The 23,945-nt window shown below is 40.0% G+C and overlaps 1 protein-coding gene across 1 annotated transcript; it reads left to right on the forward strand.

The window, feature by feature from the left end:
* The first annotated feature begins 13,445 nt into the window (after window positions 1-13,445).
* LOC101742700 (sodium/potassium/calcium exchanger 4) lies at window positions 13,446-23,539 on the forward strand. Its single transcript, XM_004929910.4, has 10 exons — window positions 13,446-13,576; window positions 15,605-15,737; window positions 16,028-16,243; window positions 16,962-17,098; window positions 17,500-17,670; window positions 18,408-18,630; window positions 18,707-18,835; window positions 18,911-19,135; window positions 19,641-19,742; window positions 20,699-23,539. The coding sequence occupies exons 2-10, from the start codon at window positions 15,653-15,655 to the stop codon at window positions 21,034-21,036; spliced, it is 1,626 nt and encodes a 541-aa protein (XP_004929967.2). The 5' UTR covers window positions 13,446-13,576; window positions 15,605-15,652; the 3' UTR covers window positions 21,037-23,539.
* Window positions 23,540-23,945: the final 406 nt, after the last annotated feature.

Genomic DNA, 23,945 nt, shown 5'->3' on the forward strand with positions numbered 1-23,945 from the left:
TTTATTTTATCATCTTGATTGTAAATAATTGAATATTGAAATATGAGAATAAAGTTTTACTAAATAGAGCATAGATTAATGTCTAATTAATAAATAATAGTATAGCTATGCGAAGTAAAATTTAATTAGGTGTCATATAGAAGGAGATCATCCTTTTTTTTTTTTTTTTTTTTTTTTTATGATTGATACTTTACTGGTGGCCCGAAGGCCTTTCCAGTTTCACCAGGACAGGTGGGCGAGCAGAGGCTCAGCCAAGAGGGGCGGGATTAGCTAACAACTGCCCGAGCGCCTCCGAAGGAGACCTAACAACTCAAGAGCAATTGCTTCGCGAATGAATCTACTACCGGATCGGAATCGCGACCCGCTGAGAAGATCCGGCGAGAAACTCAGCGAGCTGATTCATGGGTTAGGTTGCACGGCGAACTCTTTGTCGAGTTCGACGAGTACGGTTACCGAGGTCCCTAAGCCTGCTCCTAGTGTTAGAGCTGAAGGCGTCTAATGCAAAGGTTATTGGATCTGATGGATCCGTAAGAACGTGTCTAGGGCGTCGACGGTGACTGGCTCCTGCGTGATCAGGATTCGGGGAGTAGTCAGCGGCGGCTACGATAAGGCGATTATCATGACGCATAGCCTTATCGAAGTACCGTTCCGACGCTGACTTCATGTATTTCTGAATAGATTCGAGGCCCAGGTCATCGTGTAGGTCAACGTTCCTCACGAACCACGGAGCTCCGACGGCTAACCTGCAAAAGCGGGATTGTAGAGATTGGAGGGTGTCTATGTGTGTGCGGGCCGCGTGAGCGAACACCACACTCGCGTAGGTCATGACGGGCCTTATGCAAGTTTTGTAAAGTGTCACCTTGTTCCGAAGGGACATTTTACTCCGCTTACAGATCATGGGGTAGAGTCTACCGAGAATAAACGCGGCACGGTCACGGACTGATTTTATATGCGGGCGGAATGTCATCGATGCATCCAGGGTAACGCCCAGGTACTTGACCTTCCTGGCCCAGGGTATGGATTGACTAAAGAGAGTAATCGGGGGTGTGAGATTCCTCCTCCTAATACGGGAGGAAATCCATGTGGAGCTTCCCCTCTGAAATAGCACCGCAGTACTTTTCGCTGGGTTGATGTCTATGCGCCATTTTCGGAACCACTGTCCTAGGGCTAGGGCTGCGCTCTGAAGCTTCTTCGCGATTAGGGACTTGTTTCTACTGGAATAGTAAACAGTCGTGTCGTCGGCGAATAAAGCTAAATGGGTCGGCGGCGACCGGGGAATATCGTTAACGAATAAGCTAAATAGGAGGGGTGAGAGGACAGAGCCTTGCGGGACTCCTGCTGTGAGAGGTCGTGGGGAGGAGCGGGTTCCCTCGACTCGATATCGAAAAGAGCGGTTCGACAAGAAGTCCCGTAAGATGAGCACGAGACTATCCGGCACGCCCATGTTGAATAGTTTGAAAATCAAACCGTTGTGCCAGACTTTGTCGAACGCTTTTGCGACGTCGAAGAAGAGAGCTCCCGTGTATAACGGTTTTGGTCGATTAAGCCCCACAAGAATGTGCTCCGTGAGGCGGTGCACCTGTTGAACGCATGAGTGATTTGTACGGAATCCGAATTGTTCATCGATGAGAATGCCCTTGGATGAGACGAAGTCTCTGAGGCGTTTGTAGAGCAGACGCTCATACAGTTTGCCTAGAGACATGAGGAGGCTAATCGGGCGGTAGCTCGTCGGATGATTTTTTGGTTTACCGGGTTTATGTATGCCGATAACGTCTGCTTCTTTCCACACCGCGGGAAAGATACAGTTCGCCATAGCGGCATTGAAAATAGATGCCAACATCACGATGAGTTGGACGGGTAGAAGTTTAATAACGCGGTTGGATATACCGTCGGAACCGGGAGCCTTGCGAGGACGTAGGTCTTTGATCAAGTCTTTAACTTCCATCGGGGTGACGGGTGGTAACGCATCCGAGGGTGGCAAGGAGACTCTGCGTCCTACCTCACTGTCTACTAATTCTACATGAACAGGGTCCACGGATTGGGTGCTGGGCGTGCACTGGGTTTGCAATGTATCGGCCAGCAGCTCTACTTTTTCGTCATCATCGAACGCCGCGAGTCGGCCTGAGGGGCCTACGAGGGGGGGCATAGTTACTACCGTATCCGATTTGAGAGTACGAGCTAAGCGGTAGTAAGACCTTTGGGAGGGCGCGAGTCCTTCTAAGAAATCAGACCATCTGGCATCTCGGACTTCGGCGATGCGAGACTTTACGTCGCGTTGTAAGGCACGCATTCGAATACGATTTTCCGCGGTAGGATACCTGTCGTAGGCGCGTATCGAGGCGTTCTTAGCTCTAAGGAGCTCCCTAATATCGTCGGGCAACCCGAAGCGGTAAAGGAAGTCCTCCGCTACAACTTGTTTCGATGACCTATCTAATGTCGAGGTGATGTGTGACGTTAAGATGTCTATGGCTTCAGCGGTATCCTGAGGAGACGGGGTAGAGTCCGAGCTAAACGGGAGCGATGGTGGATCAGATTCAGCCAGGCTGATGCCCAGCGTGTGCCAATCCACCACAGTCCTCGTGACGGGAACGGAATCGGGAGCGCGACCGAGCTTCATAACGACGGGACGGTGGTCTGAATCTAACTCTGAAACTACTTCGATCGAGTGTAAGCTCAGAGTTACGTTTTTTAATAACGCTATATCGAGTATATCCGGGCGATGTGCGATATTTAGCGGGTAGTGAGTCGGGGTTAGCGGAGCGACGATATCGAAGGCGAGATCATCGACTAACGCGTCAAGCCGCCTGCCATTCGGAGTTGTGGTGTGTGAGTTCCACCTGATGTGTTTACAATTTAGGTCGCCCGCCAGAATGACAGAGCTCCCCATGCCGAGCAGCGCCTCGATATCACTGCTTAGAACGATCTTATCCGGTGGAAGATAAACGGACGCGATAACGATCGGCGCGTGTCCCGTCAGTGAGATTCGGCACACTGATGCTTCGATATTAGCGAGCGCGGGAGGATCGAGCGGGACGCAATGCAGGGCTCTTCTATAGTAAATGACGGTACCACCACCACGAGCAGAGAGCCTGTCGTTCCTGACCATGTTATAGTTCGCGATTTTAGGGTCACGGCGCGCGGGCTTAAGTAGGGTCTCCTGCACTAAAAATATATCAATTTGATGGTCACGCAAAAAGTCAGAAACCTGATCACGTTGATTTGCGAGACCGTAAGCATTAAAAAATCCTATCGTTACGGATAGGGGCTTTACTCTACTTATATACGCCATTGATTACCGGCGGAGTGAGGGGAGGACGTACGTATTTAATGACGCGTATACGTCGGCGTATTCTTGCACAACGGCGATAAAGTGTTGTGCAGTGGAGGCAGCGCGAATGGCGTCGCCCAAAGCGTTAACGCGCTCAAAGTTGATCGACTGAAAAAAGTCGATCGCTAAAGCGAGATTGTCGGACGCGGTCGGAGGGCAAGTCGCGGGAGAGGGACGAGTCGCGGGGGCGGGACGAGTCGCGGGGGCGGGACGAATCGCGGAGGAGGGAATTGTAGCCGTGTTCATATACGGCAGCGGTTTCGCCCAGGCCGAGACACTGGGCACCGGCGCCGGAACGAACGCTGGCTTAGCCTGCGACACAGAGGGTGCCGAGGCTTTGATGTCTGGGCCGGAAGCTCGGAGGCGGTTTTGGCGGGCGACGCGGCGATTTATTTTCGGGGCTCGGGGGCATCCGCGGTAATTTGCGGGGTGACCCTGTGTTTGACACAGGACGCAGCTAGGCGGTTCCGTCGCGGTTTTTTGGTCGCGAGCGCAGAGGGCCGTGGCGTGATCGCCCAAACACTTAACACATCGGGGGCGCGCGTGACAGTTACGGGAAGAGTGCCCGTACAGTTGGCAGTTATGGCACTGGCTAGGAGTGCCTTTTTTATGGGGGGCTTCGACGGCGATACCGGAGAGCCTACAGACGGCCTGTGTGTTGAAGATTTTCTTACCCTCGGGGGTAGGCTGGAGGGTGACTAGAACCATATTATATGGCTCCCTACCGCGACCGGTGTGCATACGGTGCACAGAATTCACTGGAAAGCCCTGTTCTAACAGATCGGCCTTGACGAGCTCTACATCTAACTCTTTAGGGATTCCGCGTATTACAACGCGGAGTTCGCGCTCCTCCTGGAGCGTATAAGTATGGAAACTTATACGTTCCTTGCGGAGGTAAGAAGAGAGGGCCCTATGGTCGTCGGGTGTTTGAACCTTAATTTGAATGCCGTTCGCGAGGTTACGGGCATTCGTGAAATTTATATTTTTGGCCTTAAGGGCCAGGCAAACTCGATCCCAAGCTGCCTTCTCCTGAAGGATAACCGGGGGAGGGGTCTGGGTTTTATTTTGTGCCATCGGACGCGGCGACGGAGTGGCACGGACTGGGGGCGCAACGGGAGTCTGAGGGCGGGGGCGCGACGCGTTCGCGGCTTTGCTAATTTTAGCGGCCGCGGGAGCTCGGGACTCCGCGGCACGCTTCTTACCCTTCTGTACCAGGGTGAATCCATCCGTCGATGAGGCGGGGGCGAGGTCAACCTCCATGTCCGAGTCAGAGTCGGAGGACGAGAAGGCGGGCGCAGGTGACCTACGAGTAGGTGTTTTGGAAGGCGCGACGGAGGCCGCGGATGATCGCGCTGCTGGAACGGTGACCACGGCGGACGACGCAGCAGTTTTACTCGCCAGTATAGGCGACGCGGGAACGGCAGGCACGACGGAGGCTGCGGTGCTCGATGCAGAAGCTTTGCACGCAGGTACAGGCGACGCAGGAGCACCGAGCTCGGCGGAGTCTACGAGAGGGCTCGCGGTGTGATCGGCCTTGAAGGCCTGAAACTCGGAAGTGAGCTTTGGGTAGCGAAGCCGGAGAAATTCCGCAAATACAGCGTCCATGATGTCTACGTGCCCAGGTGGGGCTACCCTGGGTCTTAGAAAACACTCGCCTTGCGGCGAGGCCCCAACTTCTCGGACCTGAGCGGTTCTATTGAACACAGGTGGCAATGCGGCGCGATTACTACAGGACAAAGAAAAAGCAAAACAAATCAAAAATAACAAAAAGAAACAAAACAAATAAATACTTGCAGGAAACCACTTTGTCGGCAAATGTACCACGAACACAAAAATAACTAAAACGAAACAAATAAAAGCTTCCAGGAAAAACACTTGGTCGGCAGATGTATCACGATCACAGGCCGCGCGAACAATGGCCGGGCTAACAAAAGCCGGGCGAACAAAGACCGGGCGAACGAGTGGTCGATGAGCACGTCCGCACGTGACGGGTGCCTCTATCGGAATGGAGATCATCCTGTGATTTGCCTACGTGTATTCTTTTTTTACTAAATCATCAAAGCGAATAGCTTATCTCAGCAATAAAGTAGCAGTCGCTTGAAGACTCTTTCAGCATAGATGTACCTTTTATTTACAGTTTCCGTGCCGACCGCACCGCAGATAATACTTCTTTTTTTTCGTGTTATTGAAGCGTTGCTACCATCGTAATAATAAACCTAGTTTCCATGCCGATATTGGCTTTGTCGACGGGCTTCTGATTTCCAATACATAAAGCTCTAATGGAATGTTCTTATGGGGACTAATTGTAAATTTTCGCACAGCCCACATAGCACAGAGCACCCACACATGTTGAAACATTTACTTAATTGTGTGCTCTTAACAATTGAATCTCTTGTGAGTTTGTAGACGAAAGGCAATGAATAAATGATTTTGTTATTATTTAATTTTTACATGTACATACCTGACACGTATTCGAAAATAAGTTTTGTAGCGGTAATGCATTCCATTTTACTGGTTTAGTGGTTGCTTACATTCCTACTATCCACTCAAATGTTAGGGTTCATCTTTCAAAACAAATCAAAACAACAAAGTGAATGTACGCAGACATGATTCTTAGAATCGGCAGCCATTCTGTCATCTTGGATAACAATAACATGATTGGATTACTTTTTATTAAGAAAAACCAATCTAAGGATAAATAATATATGTGAAAATAAAGCTATTTGTTATAAATTAAAAAAACAACATATTGTTATTAATTATTCGCATTTTATTGTAAACATGATTATATACTTAGTCTGGCCATAAATACTGTTACAAAGGAAAACAAAAAAATATATATGGCAAATAACATTTATTAATTTTACAGTGTGTTAGTTTAATACATAAATATAAAACAATTTAAAGTATAAAAAGCTTATTCGAAGTGGTCGCCATTGGCTGCAATACAGTCCTTTAAACGTTGAGGCCAGTTATCAATAGAAGCACGCACTCTTTCCATGGGAAATTTTTTCACTGCCAATCGTACGGATTGTTTTAGGGACTCCAAATTAACATGACGTTTAGAGCAAGCCGTACTTTCTAAAACTGACCATAAATCATAATCCAGCGGATTAAGATCGGGACTAGACGACGGCCAGTCTTCAGCTCTGATGAAGTCCGAAACGTTCGTTTCAAACCAAGACTGCGTAGACCGAGCTTTATGACTTGGCGCCGAGTCTTGCTGGAAGGACCATTCTTGATTATTGAACATGGTGTTGTTAAGGGGCTTCACTACCTTCTCAATAATGGTATCTTGATACACTTGTGCCGATGTTTTGATACCTTTTTCACAAAAGTATGGCCCAGTCACTCCTTCATAGCTAATACCCCACCAAACCATCACTGAAGTCGGATAGTGTCCACGTTGCACTCTGTCGACTAATTGGGAAGCTTCCTTAGAGCTTTGAGCATAAATACGGTCATTTTGTTCGTTAAAATGTTGCTCAATTGTACAAAAATTCTCATCCGTAAACAAAAATTTTCTGTGCCCTCCCTTTGCGTAGGTATCGCTTCAGTAGTTGTTTCGATTTTACCACCCTATTCTCTTTTAAATTATCAGTTAAGAAATGACCAGTACAAGGCTGCAAGTCCTAAGTCATCTTTTAAAATACGCGACATGGTTCTATCATCATCTCCCGAGATAAAATCTTTTGCTTTCGGACAGGATTTCTTCGAATTCTTTCCCTTACTGCTTTGACCACCTTTTTCGTACGAACACTACGTGGACGGCCAGATCTCTTTCTGTCACAAACAGAGGAGGTCTCATTGCACCTACTAATAGCCCGGTACACAAACATTTTACTAATACCAAGCGTATGGAGAGTTTTAAAAATTGCATTTGGCTCCATACCTACTTTGTGTAATGCAATCACAGCGATTCGGTTCTCTTTATCACCCCACTCCATTTTAATATCGCAAAATATTGTACAATGTATTGGCGCCAAAATGAGAAAACTCAATGAGCAATCATATGAAAATGACAGATTCCAAATTGAAATGTAATATTTTGATTATTTTAATTGTAAAAGTATTTATGGCCAGACTAAGTAATCATTGAATTACATAAAGGGAGCTCTTTTAGCTTAAGCAAGCATTATATTGCCTTTCACACAGCCTTAGATAATTATAGGTAATAAAGGCAATAAAAGGAGGTAGGTGGCTGGGTTGATAATTTTGGAAAAAAAATCTAATATTAAAAAAAATACATGCCCGCTGAGTTTCTTGCCAATTCTTCTCAGATCGGAGGCTAGTTTTTGTGAATTGGCGGTAGTTCTTTTGACGTTCAACAAGTATGTACTTACATTTATGTTGGATAAAAAAAAAAGATTTGATTTGATTTCATTTGGAGTTGGATGCGCCGATCAGCACCTATTTTCAGTCACCCCTGCGTTTATTTGCCTAGAACATTTGGTACTTCCCACAAGATTTAAATTTGTAATAGTCGCTTCATTTGATAAGAATACACCACGCATTATACCTGTCAGGCCACTGACGCGTCTATTTCCGTAGTTTAATATATTCTTGTTAGCAAATAAAATTTACAATCGAATAATACTAAGCGATTGATCATCGTGAGTAATGTTGTAATGATTGCATTTATCCACAAGACGTCCATAAGTATACAATCTTATCTATCTCAAATGTTATAATAAACCATTCTCTGTAAATTCGCACACTGATAAATATTTCTTTACGTCTTCTGATATAAAACACTTAGTTTTAAATCCAGGTATTAAATTAAAAGTTGTGGCTATCCTTTGTTAAAATAGTCAATTTATTCAATAAGGCAATTAATCGTCAGTAATATTTGTGTGTTTCGTGTAAGAAATTGTTATGTTCGAAATATATTTACAACAGCGTTTTTCCTTACAAGAGATAGAGTAAAAAATAAAACGATAAAACGGGATGACAATAGAGAAATGGTCATTTAATCCCTTAGTTCAACTGTATTCTTCTGCCGAAGAAGTAAATCATATAAACGGCGCGACGCGATATTCCTTTTAATATGGCCGCCGAAAACTACATGCCCGATCCAGACGACCAAACGGTAAGCAGTCGCCGACTCTAAGCACGTCATTTCGTATTCTCCCGATTTACTGGACATCGTTCCCGGCGAATGCGACGAGGGGTTCGTCGTGTATATGAATACACAAACACAGCCCGCTTGGTTTCACGCCTGATCTTCTCAGCAGTCGCGAATTTGTACTGGTGGTAGATTCAGCAAAGCATTGCTCTTGCTAGGGCCAATCTTAGCAATTCTCTCAAGGTCGAGCCCGTGAGCTTGCCTACATGTCCCTGTTTATCGGGAACAGCCCTTACAGCGATTAGATAGTGAGAAAATAATCTCATCATTACGATGCATTCAATAATTTGATATGTTTATTTTTTTAATCACTTATTTACAGTAATCAAAGCACAGATATTAATTTGTGTCTGATAATTTGGAAAACGACATTTTAAATTTATTTTTAATGGGAAATGAAACTAGAATTTCTACGCTATAATTATAAGTTTATTGGTACCTGGTCATTAGAAAAACCAGCTCAATCACAATTCTTATCGTATGTATGTACATTACTAAGAACTTGGAAGATACATTGACGCACGTGTTTCGGAAATATCAATATTTGTAAAAATCTTGTATTCGATATGACTTTTTCTTTGATTTGATTGCAAATCGCGATAATTTTTAGATACTGGATTGGGGGAACTCTTCAGATGAGTATGTAAACGAATAGTAAGTAATCTACGGACTGTCTTACTTTTAATTCTGTTGAAATAGAAAATCTGATTCATGAATCAGATTAATGATAAATGTGATTCTTATTAAATCTATACTAATATTATAAAGGGGAAATATTTGTTTGTTTGTTTGTATTGAATAGACTCCGAAACTACTGAACCGATTTGAAAAATGTTTGAAAACTACACTATTTATAAAAAAAAAATAGGGATCCTTACTCAACCAAGGTGTAAAAAAATTACCTAAAATATTCCTTACATCGCGTGTGCTGCAAAATCTATTAATTATAGAATAAAATAATGTACTATGACTTTGTAGAACACATTATTATTTACAAAAAGTATTGCGACAGCATATGTCTATAAGTGTTATTTTATTTTAAAAAATAAAACGGAAATATCGTTTACAGGGAAGCCCTGACTCAATAAACACAATGGCTTTTGTTTTGTATGTATGAAGTACCTTTTTACGAAAATTAGAATAATATAAAAAAAAATATGTGAGCCGTCACGGGACGCCTGGCAGATGTGAAACATCGACATTATTTTGTAAAAGTAATATGCAGAAAAGAACAGATTGTGATAGGAACTAAATATGTCATAATGATAAAATATTACGAAAAAATAATTAGTTTTCAAGTAAAACACAGGTTATGTGTACTGTAGTAAACAACACTGTATACACTACGGAGTATACACTATATATATCCGAGCTCAGTGTAGCGAGAGAGATGGCTTAACGCCGGATCGAGTGGGAGAGAATCGCAGTCGATTGCGCATGGCGACGAGTCGCCACGGCATGCGTCGCCACGGCAAAAATCGGTTTCACGTGCGTCTATAGATGTTTCACATCAAAATAAATATTATTTAAATGAAAATATAAGGTCATTAAAATAATAATATTCAAACTATCTTTATAATTTTCTATTATTAGAAGCCTGACGCAAATATAAGGGTTAATGTGTGTGTATTATAATTTCTTATTTTGACATTTTTGTTAAAGACCCGTGCGAAGCCGGGGCGCGCCGCTAGTATCTAATATATTTATTTTTACTAGCTGATCCGGCAGACTTCGTAGTGCCTCAATCGATTAATAAAAGACACATCAACGGGACACATCAAAGGAAAAACAAAATTGTTTGTTTTTATATAATTCCGAGCTTTTTTATATTTTATCACCTTTTAAACTTTTCCGGACTTCCACAAATAATTCAAGACCAAAATTAGCCAAATCGGTTCAGCCGTTCTCGAGTTTTAGCGAGACTAACGAACAGCAATTCATTTTTATATATAGAGATTGAATCTCGGTTATGCTTTGAAGACACTTTTGTGTAGTTGTATTGCACATGAAATAAAAACCTTTCTTGAAATGGATACAGCTGTAATGCTTTCTTGAATTTGAGTAAGTACTATGGCAAAAACTTTTCCTGAAGATCAGACAACAGGCAAACACAATTCAACAATTTGTTCATTTGTTTGTTGTCGGTACTTCATAAGCAAATCCCCTTGTCATAAGGCGGCGTTCATAGTGTTTTGTTTAGCGGTCATTGTAATTGCTCACCGCGAGACGAGCTTTAAGTCTGCCCATCCACCTTTCTAAAAACAAAATCGATATCTGCATTATTATTTTGTGACCTTAGAAATAAAGTGTTCGTTTATTAACTTTTGAAGGATATAATTGTTAAATGTGAACTGATAGAATTTAATTATAGTGTTTCGATAGGTATAAATAGATAGCATGATTAAATATTGAATAATATTTATCGTTGAAATTAAATCATAGCCTTACATTTCCTGAGTTTAGCTGTGAAGATAAGTAATCGGTGAAGTTCATGATACCTCGCCTTAATCTTTTTCCTTGGCCGAAGAAGTTCATTAAAATTTGAAATCAGGAAATTCTGTATTTTTTATTATGCAATTATATTATGCAATCCGCTGCCGTATAATTCATATGTATTATATTATATAATGATTATGCGCAATATAAGTATTAATGAAATCATTAAATATGTGAAGCCCTTTAAAAGAAGGAAAATCAAACCTGAAAAATTTACACAAATGGTAAACTTTGACACTAATGCTATGTAGATTATTATTTATTGTACTAGTTGGACGGATAAGCTCACGACCCATCAGATCTTAAGTTAATGGATAGATATCAAGACTACTATACCCATCTTTTAAGCCGGAATTGTGGTAAATACCCGTGCGGACTCATACCACGCCCTACTATCAGTACCCGCTTAGAGATGATGCTTCGCTTATCATTAAGGTCAATTATTAAAATTGCTTTCGGGGTTTTTGACATAATTGAATATTTGTTGGACAACAGGGTTTTCCGATATGTTTTAATATCCCTATACAGATGCATTTATTTATCTACATTACTTTATTGTGGTTAGAAATTCCACGGACAAACAAATATGTTGATTTATCATTTGACCAGTGGAAAATTCATCTTCCTAATGCTATTGAACCGTGTGTGATTTGATGCTCCGCCTAAGTGTTTCATGGTAGTTCGTGGTTCTAACCTAGTTCACTTCCCATAAACTACTCCTAAGAAGCTTCTAAGTTATAGGAAGAGAGTTTTATCAAACACAGTTTTCCTTCAAGCGTTTTTTCACAAGACGTAATAATAGGGGTTAAAGTATGAAATTGCCGTTCTATTGTAATAGGTACTTCGAATTGACATAGAACCTTCATGGTTTGAGAATTTTGAGTGAAACTTTTTTCAAATGGTACCTTGAGGTACCATGAGGTTCTTCTTTTAAAAAATATGTAATATTCGATTATCGACTTTCAGTTGTTTTTTTTATTCACCTTAGACAAGAAAGATCAATACTTCGAATATTCGGATGAATTTTGAATGCGAGTTCTACGTTCTCCGAGTGTGAACTAACGCTGCAGAAACAGCTCGCAATATCAATGTTGCGTTTGGAGAGGGGACTGCTAATGAACGCACCGTGCGATTTTGGTTTAAAAGCTTTCGTGATGGAAATTTTGATTTGAAGAACGAACAACGCGGAATACCACCGACACATGTGGCGGTCGACACATTGTCGATTGGCAAACAGATCTACAGAAAATAAATAAAATGCAAATAAGAGACTAGATTAAGGTTTATATGAAGTTTAATTTTTCTATATATTTAATCATATATTAACACCAGGTGGGCTCTGAGCTCGTCCACACGTCTAAGCAATAAAAAAAAATAAAAATATTGTATTATTGATCTAAATAAAGGCTGTTCATTCATTCAATTCATGCATCGAATAAATTATTAAAGTATGAAATGAGCACGTATTGAACACGAGGCGTATCAAAAGAGCTTTAAATTATTATTTAATACCAAACTAACAATATTTTTATCGCGATAAAATTCAGGCGATATAACGCATAATGTATCAGCTGGTACGTAGACAGTTATGAAGGATCTTGATTTGAATACCGTTCGTAAAATGCTTTATCCTTTATGATATTTAAAAAAAAACAGTTGTAGCTTACACGCATATTTCGTAATCGATGAGAGATAATACAAAATATATTACGCATTACCTTCTGATAATATAATAGTTTATTTAATTGAAGCTCTTTATATTGAAGATAATTGAAAGGAATTCGTACTAAAATACATTGCTTACCTAGATAGCCCTGAACTTGTCGATGTATAAACACTTACAACGCTTATATATTAATACGTTATCATAAAACGGAATATCTATAGAGCCCATACCCAAACAAATGTATGTAGCAGTAGCTTAACAGACATTATAATATATTACGTTGTTTTCATACAACCGTCGCGATAAATTAATATAAATAGTTTTTTTTTTTTTTTTTTTTTTTTCCTACCTATGCTGATAGCCTTGAGAGGCTATTTCAGCTTCACCCTAACGTGTGTAGGTGAGCTCACGGGGCTCAAACCGGAGAGTTGCTAACACTGACCCTAGCAAGAGCAGTGCTTCGCAGAATCTACCACCGGATCGGAAACGCGACCCACTGAGAAGATCCGGCGAGAAACTCAGTGGGCTCTATAACTAGTAAAACCCGGCACCGCTTCACCGTTCCTATCACTAATTATATGAAAAACATAATACTCCTACAGCCAGTGGCACTGTTCTGTGCCTTCTGTATTCGTACTATGTGTTAACCTATTCATGTTTCATCAAAATCCCTCCGGTGGTTTTATTCGCAGAAAAGTAACAAACACCCATCCATCCTTACAAACACACATATTTATAATACTAAGTAGGATTATTATTGAATCGACTAATCACTACAAAGGTATCTCTTATCGAACAAGATTATCTATTTAAAGCCCCAGGCAGTGATACGATTCTTTCAGTGTCTTAATAGAGAACCTCGATGATTGCTGACTAGTAGCCAACGGCGATACTGTGTTCAATAAAACGAAATGTTTTGTATATTTTAGTATCAAATAATCCATTCACGTGCCAGTAAAACGTAAGTACTCATTAATGTATAGCGTTCAGTGTTGTCACAGTTCATAAAATGTGTGGTAATTTCCCCATTTACATCGTTCAGAAATGAAGAGACAATAAATTTACTGTCGATTTACAGGGTCCGTAAAATTTAGGAGTAAAATTATTTCTCTGTCTATTAGCACATGCGATATAGGTTACTGACAATGGTTTTATTTTTAAAGTGATTACAGATTGCAAAAGAGAAACAGAAATACTATAAATTTGGAATTTCGTATAGTATTATTCACTATTAAACTATTTAAAAGTTTCATTAAAATATGTGGACAAAGGTGGTTTTTGAAATTATATATGTAGATTATCTAATCGGGCAGTGCATAAGTAGCATGAGATAAGTTTTTTCTGATTATTTTAATTGCGTTTCCATTTTTTTCTTTAGAAATATATGTCAATTGCGAATACTTTTGCTCGATAATGTCTCGTTACGGAATCGATTTTACATTATATCATTATATCAATATATTCTTCTTATATGATTGAAATGAACAAAGAGATGAAAATAGTCACTTATATCGGCGCACTGAGCTTTCAAATTAAAAGCTTATGCTAATTTGTTTTAAGGAATTAATAATAATTGAAAAATGACTACTAAATAATTACATTTCTGCTTACTCGGGCGAGCTGTAACGGCATGGACCAAGCTTCTGGGAATTGACTTTCTTCAGTAGTTGATTTAGTTAACTTAAAATCTCTAAACTCTTTGAAATGCACGCATCAGCAAAAGCTGCCAGTGCATTTTGAATATAATACTATAGTATGTTAGTGCTTTATACAAATTACCTATAAATTGTCGGAACTTGAAAATTTTCATAGTCATTCCGACAGGGTACTTGGTTACAATAGAAAAAACATAGTGATTTAAATAGAGAAATCTCTTAAAAAGTACCTCACACATGCTTAGGATAAAATGAATATTTTCTTATCCTTTTTAGTTTAGTTAGCTTTCTACTTATTTTTAGTTTAGCTAACAAAAGCATGTTTTTTAATTTTCAATCTATCGTTTATTTTAGTTTAACGATGATTATTTTATAGTATGGATGTATCGGTTTTTTAGTGCATCATGTGTGAAAATTGGTTATTAGGTCATTATATAATTTATTTCAAAATTTATTTAATGCCTTACAAGCTCGCTCTACAAGAAGCAATTTTCTAGAAGTATCCGTGTTTTTTTTTTTCTTGTTATTAAACTCAATAGCAAATTCCATATTACTTCTTTTCTGATTGTGTTATCTTATTTATTATTTTCATCAATTAAATTTACAACATCCTAGTGGAGTCGTGCCACGCTTCATCGTGTTCATAGCTAAATGGTTTAATGGGTAATTCACATTTGTTTAAACTACTCCACATCGCCCGTCATAAATACAAACATTCCTTCACGGAAGCTACAACTGGGTCGGAGAAAAGATACAAGAACGCAAAGATCAGCGACAAACAAGCATAAAAGGTCACAAACATTCACTTTTAATGTTTAAGAAGATGGCAACGCTTAAATATTTATTTATTTATTTAAGGATTACCGACAGGGTTTACATTAAGACATAAAATAACATTGACATGTATAGAGCAATTGATAACTGCAACTCTAATTAGAGGCAATCACAGCATGCATTACATTAATATATCAATAGAGATTTAACAATACTATTAATAATAATAAAAAATTAAAAACAAAAGAAAGACAACAAGGACAGTAATACCAATAATAATAATAATAATTTAATAATATTAAATCGATTAATTGCTTTGAAATTATGCATTGATTAGATTTCTTGAAACTATACTGAGGTTGCACAAAAATACATAATAGTATTGTTTTGTGGCTATGTTTAAACTGATTGTTTTGTTTACAGTGATTTATCAACACTATCTTAGTAATGCGATCACGCATTCGTTTCGTTAACTACTACAATAAAGACTCACAATGAAATAGTCATTGCATTTATTTTAATATAATTGAGTTTAACATTTACCAACTGAATATTTTTAGTTTTCGTCAATAATTTAACAACTGGCACAAGGATATTTAAAAATCATCATGGAACAAATTAAGGTTGCAAATCTAGCTGTCTTAGTGGGTTTGGTTGCTAGTTTTTATACTGTATCAGCCATCGAGGATTTCAGTGAGTAGTTTTTTTTTTTTTTCAATTACTCAGTAGCCAAATAAATAAAGTAATGTTCAAGCAAAAGGTTACACGTGCTTACACTCATACTGGCTTACATGATTGAACACCGAAGATCTGATTGGTTCATTTGACATCCATTATCAATATTTCCCACCAACGTAATATTGTTGTATATATATTAATATTTACTAATCGATTTTTCATAGACCGAAACACATTTACTGTAAGTTAAACTGTGTTGTGAGGAAGTCGAAATATTCTTGTATTTAAAATAGTTTTCGATGCAGGTTTGTCGAACGACTCTGTTTATTTACGTGTGGAGAGGAATGGGAAAATGATGTACATGACAGAAGAACTAATAAATAAATTAGAACTAGAAGATACGACTTGGCATTGGAAACCATGGCTGAGGACCAGAATTGAAGTCGTTGATAACGTTGCACATGAAGTGGTCTGCGCAACAGGAGATTCCATAGACAGTTTTCCTGATGGTATATTTACAGGTGATTGCGATTTTTTATTAAGTTTTAATTAAGGATTAATTTACAGTTTAGGTATTATAAGATCGGTATTGTTATTTTGTTATTCGAATCTAATTTGTGAACTCGAGAAATAGAAGAAGCCAGCGGTTTTACTCGCGTTAATCACGATGTAAATAATTCGTAAATGAAAGGATTTGCTTGATATGAAAGCTCGTTAACCTTGAAATAATAAAGATTAGTTCTATTTTCAAAATTCTCATAATCGTAGCGAGAGTAACAACGGCTTTTCATCTCACCTTACAGTTTAATTTCAAACTTGTTAAATGGTTTACATTGGAATTGATGTAGTACCTTTTGTCTCACGTTATAAGGAATCAAAGTTTCTAAGCAAACTAACATGCAACAAAAATCAGGTCGTCAATAGCAGCGCCAACGTTTTCTGAGATATAAACATTGAGTTTGATGCACTAATTTTAGCAATGCGTTTTCCGCTGCGCTATATAATGCTTATATATAACGCTTAGCGGATAAAGTGACTATCTGCTTCTGATTTTTTTTAAGTAAAAATTAAACTATTTTCGTACATGTTGGCTCAGAGAACAATAGCTTTGTACTTTGTAAAAGTCACATCGTAATTGCAAGATGTAAAGATTGAGAATTATATTGAATAAGTTCATTGTACACTCATAGCTTATTTAGGGGTTTATAGAAATTTAATATACAATAAAAATCTTTGCAGATGAACAACTCCGTCAAGGTGCCTTCCTTTTGTATGTCGTCTTTGGCATTTACACATTCACACTTTTGGCTATTGTTTGCAATGATTATTTCATTCCTTGTGTTGAACTTATTTGCGAAGACTTGAAGATCCCACAAGTTAGTTTTAATATTTATATTTATTATATCACTTTGACTTCGCTTGAAGAACATTGTATTTTTTAAAATTAATAGTATCACATAGTTTAATAATTGTACAATTTCACTAGAAAATAAAATTTAATAGCACTCTAATTGACATTCGAAATAACACAAGTGATATTTTGATGTTTCATTGGATTGATCGATTGGACGATTTTGAATATTATTGTTTTAATAACTTTTGTTTCTTTATTGCCTTCGAAAGCGTAAAACTAAACGACTAATCTGATGGATAGCGGTTACCATCGTTCACGAAGATCCGAAGGGGTATGGTCATTACCTACCGTTAGGGACTCTTAGCAACTAGGTTGCAGGAGTAGCTTAAAGGATAATACGTTTTTTAATTTTCTCAATTGCAGAACGTAGCAGCAGCTACATTTATGTCTGTCGCGACGTCTTGTCCAGAATTCTTCGTGAACGTGATATCAACCTTTCTAACTGAATCGGATATGGGTATCGGAACTATTGTAGGATCCGCTCTTTTTAATGCTCTCGGAGTAGCTGCTATTGGAGGCCTTGCTGCTATTACAGTGAGACACATTTTGTCATAACTACATTTCTATCCCATCACTAAAATTCGATTTTAATTACCAAATAATGTAGAAGAAGGAAGTGAACAGACGAGATAAGAGCAAAAATAGACTTAGCAGTCGAGCCGTAATCCATTTTTATTTTAAAAATTTCATGTCATGTTTTTTTTTTAATTTTTACCACTGATCTGCAAATACTATTATTATTATCATTTTTTTTTATTGCTTAGGTTGGTGGACGAGCCCACGACCCACCTGGTGTTAAGCGGTTACCGGAGCCCATAGACATCTACAACGTAAATGCCGCCACCCACCATGAGATATAAGTTCTAAGGTCTCAGTATAGTTACAACGACTGCCCCACCATTCAAATCGAAACGCATTACTGCTTCACGGTATAAATAGGCAGGGTGGTGGTACCTATCCGCGCGGATTCACAAGAGGTCCTACCACCAGTAATTACGAAAATTATAATTTTGCGAGTTTGATTTTTATTACACGATGTTATTTCCTTCACCGTGGACGTCAATCATGAACATTTGTTGAGTACGTATTTCATTAGAAAAATTGGTACCCGCCTGGGATTCGAACACCGGTGCATCGCTCAACACGAATGCACCGGACGTCTTATCCTTTAGACCACGACGACTTCTTATTTATGGCACTTATTTATTTATGGAATTATTTATCGTACTTAAAAATAAAATTAAGTTCATGATTTTTTGTTATGTTTTTAGCCAATAGCTATCGACATGCGGCCAGTGACAAGAGATGTGCTAATATACATGGTAAATATTAGCGTTCTTGTGGCATTTGTATGGGACGGCCAAATCGATTGGTTTGAGGCGATGGTTCTAGGAATTCTCTATATTTTGTATTTCGTTGTCATGTTTAACAGTATGAAAGCGTTTGTTCTTATTGATAAAATTTGGGCAGCCTGTTGCAAAAAGAATAATGGAGGTATGTATAATTTAAGCTAATCGTTTAAAGCATCGCGATTTTAAACAAAGTCACATATTATTTAAATTATATACAGTTACCGCATCTTTGAACGATAACAATGTGTCCGTGGAAGAGGGTATTGATAACAAAGGTTTCAACGACCCCAGTCCTGTTACGAATGGAACCACTATGACGGAGAAGCCAGCTATTGATGAAAAAAATGGTGAGTAATAGCCCGTTATAATACTAGCCGATAAATTTTGTCTGTTTTTCTAAAATGTAGTATCTTTAATTTCAGATGTTGAAGAAACGCTAAATAAAAAAAGTTTGTTTACTTTTCCTTTTCACAAATCAATACTATACAAGATATGGTGGTTTTACATTTGGCCTTTGAAGCTGGTGCTTGGGTTGACTATACCCTCTCCAGTTACTCGAAAAAAGTTATATCCTCTCGCTTTCATAATGTGCATCGTGTGGATTGGAGTGAATTCATACTTTGTGTCTTGGAGTATGACTGTGATAGGTATGTTGATTTCGAAACTCATTTACAAAACAAATTATGGGTGTCTCGTGTTAAAACATGTAAAATCATTTTATCGCACTTACCAACGACTAATATCTGGTATTCTTTCGGTTTTTTCAAGTAGAAGCAATTAAAATTCCTTTTGCGGTTTAAGCTCATGCTTTGAACAATTTACGCTTTTCATGTTTATTTTTTATTTATTTATTCAACTTAATGCACATAAGTACAATGGCGGACTTAATGCCTGAGGCATTCTCTACCAGTCAACCAAGGGTGATGTAGAGAATCCTGTGGTAGGTGCATAACTTAATGTGAAACAACCAAACTACTTATACAATATACAAGCACATATACGGTGTATATATATACCGTGTATGTGTTTAATATCTATGTTTGTTGTATTATGTGAAGATATATTATAACTCGTATAATTTCGAAATCATTTTAAGTTTATTTACTTTTGGTGTGCTATTGCAAGTTTTATAGAGTGTTTCCTTATTTTCAGGACATACCTTCTTTATTCCTGAATCAGTTATGGGGATGACATTTTTAGCATTTGGAGGATGTCTACCAGAAGCGTGCTCGATATTTATTATGTCTAGAAGAGGTATGTATTTGTATAATGCTCTTTTAATGTATCTATTATTAAACTTTTCAAGTGGTAGGAGTGTTTTGCCAACTATTTCTGCGAATGTGATTTAGAATAATGTTAGACTATGAAATTGCTCTCATGCGAATTCGATTAAACATATGACGCTTAGTTTTACTTATTATTACGCTTTATATTAAATTTTGATTATATTTTATCGTGTTTTGTAACTTTTAGACAATTATTTCTATATTTTAAAATATCACAAAAGTATTGTTTTTATATTGACGAAATGCTTAATCAATACAAAATATTCATTTAATAGAAATATATATTTCATTGCCTTTTTCAGTTACTAACCACCCACTAAATAATTCAAACAAAATAATTAGTCCATTGTTTTTAAATTATACCGAAATATTGGTTGATTTCGATATTTGAGACTTTTTAAATAAGAAACCGATATTAAATCATAGTTCTGTTTCAAAAAATCGTGGATCACGGGACATTTTGATCTCCACATCTTGATTAAATCTTTTACGTTACATGGTACAATACTGTTCAAAAGCAAATCCTTTTGTGATATCGCGATTGCGTTCTTGACAGGTTTCACGTAATTCTTTGACAGACTCAAAAATCAATTTTGGAACGAATTACCTTGTTTCAAGCTCTGTTTGCTAATATTATGTATTTTATATTTTACAAATCCAATTATTTTATCAAAATTTATTGTTTTCGGCATTAATGCGATTCTTTATCTTGAACATTAATTAGCTGATTAAATTCATCGCCTTAACGGGTTGTGTTTTACATGTGATAATTTTTTTATATCGTAATAATATAGAGTTTTAAAATTTTATTCAAATACGTAGTATGTTGCTATCTGGTAGATCTGATGAATACGACTTTTGAAACTTGCTAAAATATTTGATGTAAAAAAACAACAGTTTGTTAAGTTCATGCATTTGTTCTAGGCGAAGGTGGTATTGGGGTCTCAAATGCACTTGGAGCCAACTCCTTAGCGATTTTGTTTGCTTTGGGCTTACCGTGGTTGATAAGGACAGTTTCGCTGGAAATTCAAGGAGCTGAGAATACCGCAGTACTAATAAACTCAGCAGGTATCGACTTTGTCGTGGGATCTCTTCTTGTAGCTGTTGTCAGTTTATGGATCGTCCTGTTCATTGGAAAATTCACGCTGAGACGTACTGTAGGTATAGTGCTAGGGATACTTTATGTCGTTTTTATCGTTTTCGCTATTCTCGTGGAGTTGGGAATCATTTTCGATCGAAACGTTGAGTTGAGCTCGTGCTGAACTGTAACGTGTTTGTTATTAGTTAGTATCTGAGTATTGCTCATTTAGCATGTTGACTATCCCCAGTCGAACATCGTTGGAATAGTTTAACTGTACACGACCCGGTCTGTATGGCTGTTTCCGAGTCGTGTAATAATATTTTCTGCTGTCTGTTTGTGCGCTAGTAGAAGACGGCTGTTTCTTTCGATGGGTATCGGCTTCTGTAGCGAGGTTTCACAGGTAGCTGATTCACTGGTGGTAACTGTACTATCGGAGAACTGCTGGTAACTGTTTCTGTCTTGCTGATGTTTCTGTGTCGGAGAGCTTCTGAGAACTGTTTCTGTCTTGATGATCTGCTGAGAACTGTTTCTGTCGAAGATCCACTGAGAACTGTTTCTGTCTTGCTGTTTCTATGTCGGAGATTCGCTGAGAACTGTTTTTGCCTTTTTTTTTTTTTTTTTTTTTTTCCTACCTATGCTGATAGCCTTGAGAGGCTATTTCAGCTTCATCCTAACGTTAGTAGGTGAGCTCGCGGGGCTCAACCGGAGAGTTGCTAACACTGACCCTAGCAAGAGCAGTGCTTCGCTGAATCTACCACCGGATCGGAAACGCGACCCACTGAGAAGATCCGGCGAGAAACTCAGTGGGCTGTGTCTATGGGTTAGTTCGCTCGTCGAGCCCTTCGTCGCAAGCGACGGGTTCGACGAGGACGGTGACCGGTGCTTGTGGTGCCTAAAAGCACCGTTAATGGATCAGGAGGATCCGTAATGACGTGCTTTGGGCGACGTCGACGGTTTACCATTCGGTCTACTGGGTCGGGTATGTAATTTCCAGCGGCTACGATGAGAGGGTTCTCATGTCGTGCCGCCTTCTCAAAATGGCGCAGCGATGCCGACTGTAGATACTTACTAAGAGAGTCGAGCTCCAGGTCGTCGTGGAGATCCACATTCCTAAGGAACCAAGGCGCTCCGACGGCTATCCTGCAGAATCGTGATTGAATAACCTGAAGGGATTTCAAGTTGGTGCGGGCTGCGTGAGCGAACACTACGCTTGCATACGTCATGACGGGGCGTATGCAAGTTTTGTAGAGAGTTACCTTATTGCGGAGGGACAGTTTGCTTCGACTACAAAGCATTGGATAGAGTCGTCCTAGAATAAACGCGGCGCGGTCGCGTACCGTTTTTATATGGGGACGGAATGTCATCCCTCTGTCGAGGGTGACGCCTAGATATTTGACCTTCGAGACCCACGGAATGGGCTGGCCAAAGAGAGTGATGGGACTAACGGCGGAGGTGTTTGCGCGCCTACTACGGAGTGGGATGCTCGAAGTGATGTTCGGAGGGCGACCCCTTTTGAAGAGCACCGCTGCGCTTTTCGTGGGGTTGATGTCTATTCGCCACTTCCGGAACCACTGTCCCAGGGTGGCTACTGCGATCTGGAGTCGCCGATGAAGCAGCGACATCTTCCTACACGAGTAGTAGATAGCCGTGTCATCGGCGAAGAGCGCTAGATGGGTCTCCGGAGACCGGGGTATATCATTGATATACAAACTAAATAATAACGGGGAGAGCGCGGAGCCTTGCGGGACTCCGGCGGTCAGTTGACGGGGACGAGAACGAGTTCCCTCTACTCGATATCGAAACGAACGGTTCGACAAGAAGTCTCGTATGATGAGCACGAGTCTGTCTGGCACTCCCATGTTGTATAGTTTATAAATTAAACCGTTGTGCCAGACTTTGTCGAACGCCTTCGCGATGTCGAAGAAGAGGGCGCCGGTCGGGATTTGTTTACGCCTATTTAGTCCTATCAGAATGTGCTCCGTGAGGCGGTGCACTTGTTGTACGCACGAGTGTTTTGAGCGGAATCCGAACTGTTCGTCTATGAGAATTTTGTTCGCGGTAACAAAATTCCAGAGGCGTTTCCTAAGGAGCCGTTCGTAAATTTTTCCTATCGTCGAGAGGAGACTAATCGGACGGTAACTAGAAGTTTCGTTTGTCGGTTTGCCCGGCTTATGTATACCGATAACGTCCGCTTCTTTCCACACCGCGGGAAAGATGCAGTGCGTCATAGCGGCATTTAAAATTGTAGCCAACATTGCTATCAGTTGGACTGGCAAGAGTTTAAGCGCGCGGTTGTGGATGCCGTCGGAGCCGGGTGCCTTCCTAGGTTGTAGGTTGTGGATCGCGTCTCTAACTTCGTCGGTGGTAATGGGGGGTAACGCGTCCGAGGGCGGCAGGGAAGCTCTGCGCTCGACCTCCCTGTCGACTAACTCGGTGTGTTCGGGGTCCGCGTGTTGAGTGCTGGTGGTGCACTGCTCTTGCAGTGCATCGGCCAGCAGCTCAGCCTTGTCATCGTCATCGAATGCCGGTGGTTGGCCTGAAGGGCGTACGAGGGGAGGCATAGTGGCTATAGTTTCGGATTTGAGAGTCCTAGCTAGTCGCCAGTATGCTTGGTGGGAGGGCGCGAGTTGTTCTAAATAACTATGCCAATTATCGTTACGCGCGTCGCTTAAGCGGGAGTGGACTTCGCGTTGTAGACGACGCATCCGAATCCGGTTTGAATGCGTGGGAAGACGATCGTAGGCCCGGATTGCCGCGTTCCTAACTCTTAAGAGATTCCTAAGATCGGGGGACAGTCTGATGCGGTGGAAGCTGTCCTCCACATCGACTTCTTTAGAAGATCTAATGATCGCGGAAGATATGTGATCGGTAATGATGTTTATGGATTCGACGGTGTCCTCGGGGGATAGATTCGAATCCGGGCCGTAAGGGAGGATTGGCGGAGCGGTGTCGGCTAGGCACGTGCCCAGCTTATTCCAATCCACCATGGTCCTCGTAACAGTGACTGGGTTGTGGGGGCGACCGAGCTGCATAACGACAGGTCGGTGGTCCGAGTCGAGCTCTGACATTGCTTCGATGGAACGCAAGCGC

The sequence above is a fragment of the Bombyx mori genome, chromosome 1, assembly GCF_030269925.1.
Source record: "Bombyx mori chromosome 1, ASM3026992v2".
In the NCBI taxonomy this organism is placed as follows: Eukaryota; Metazoa; Arthropoda; class Insecta; order Lepidoptera; family Bombycidae; genus Bombyx; species Bombyx mori.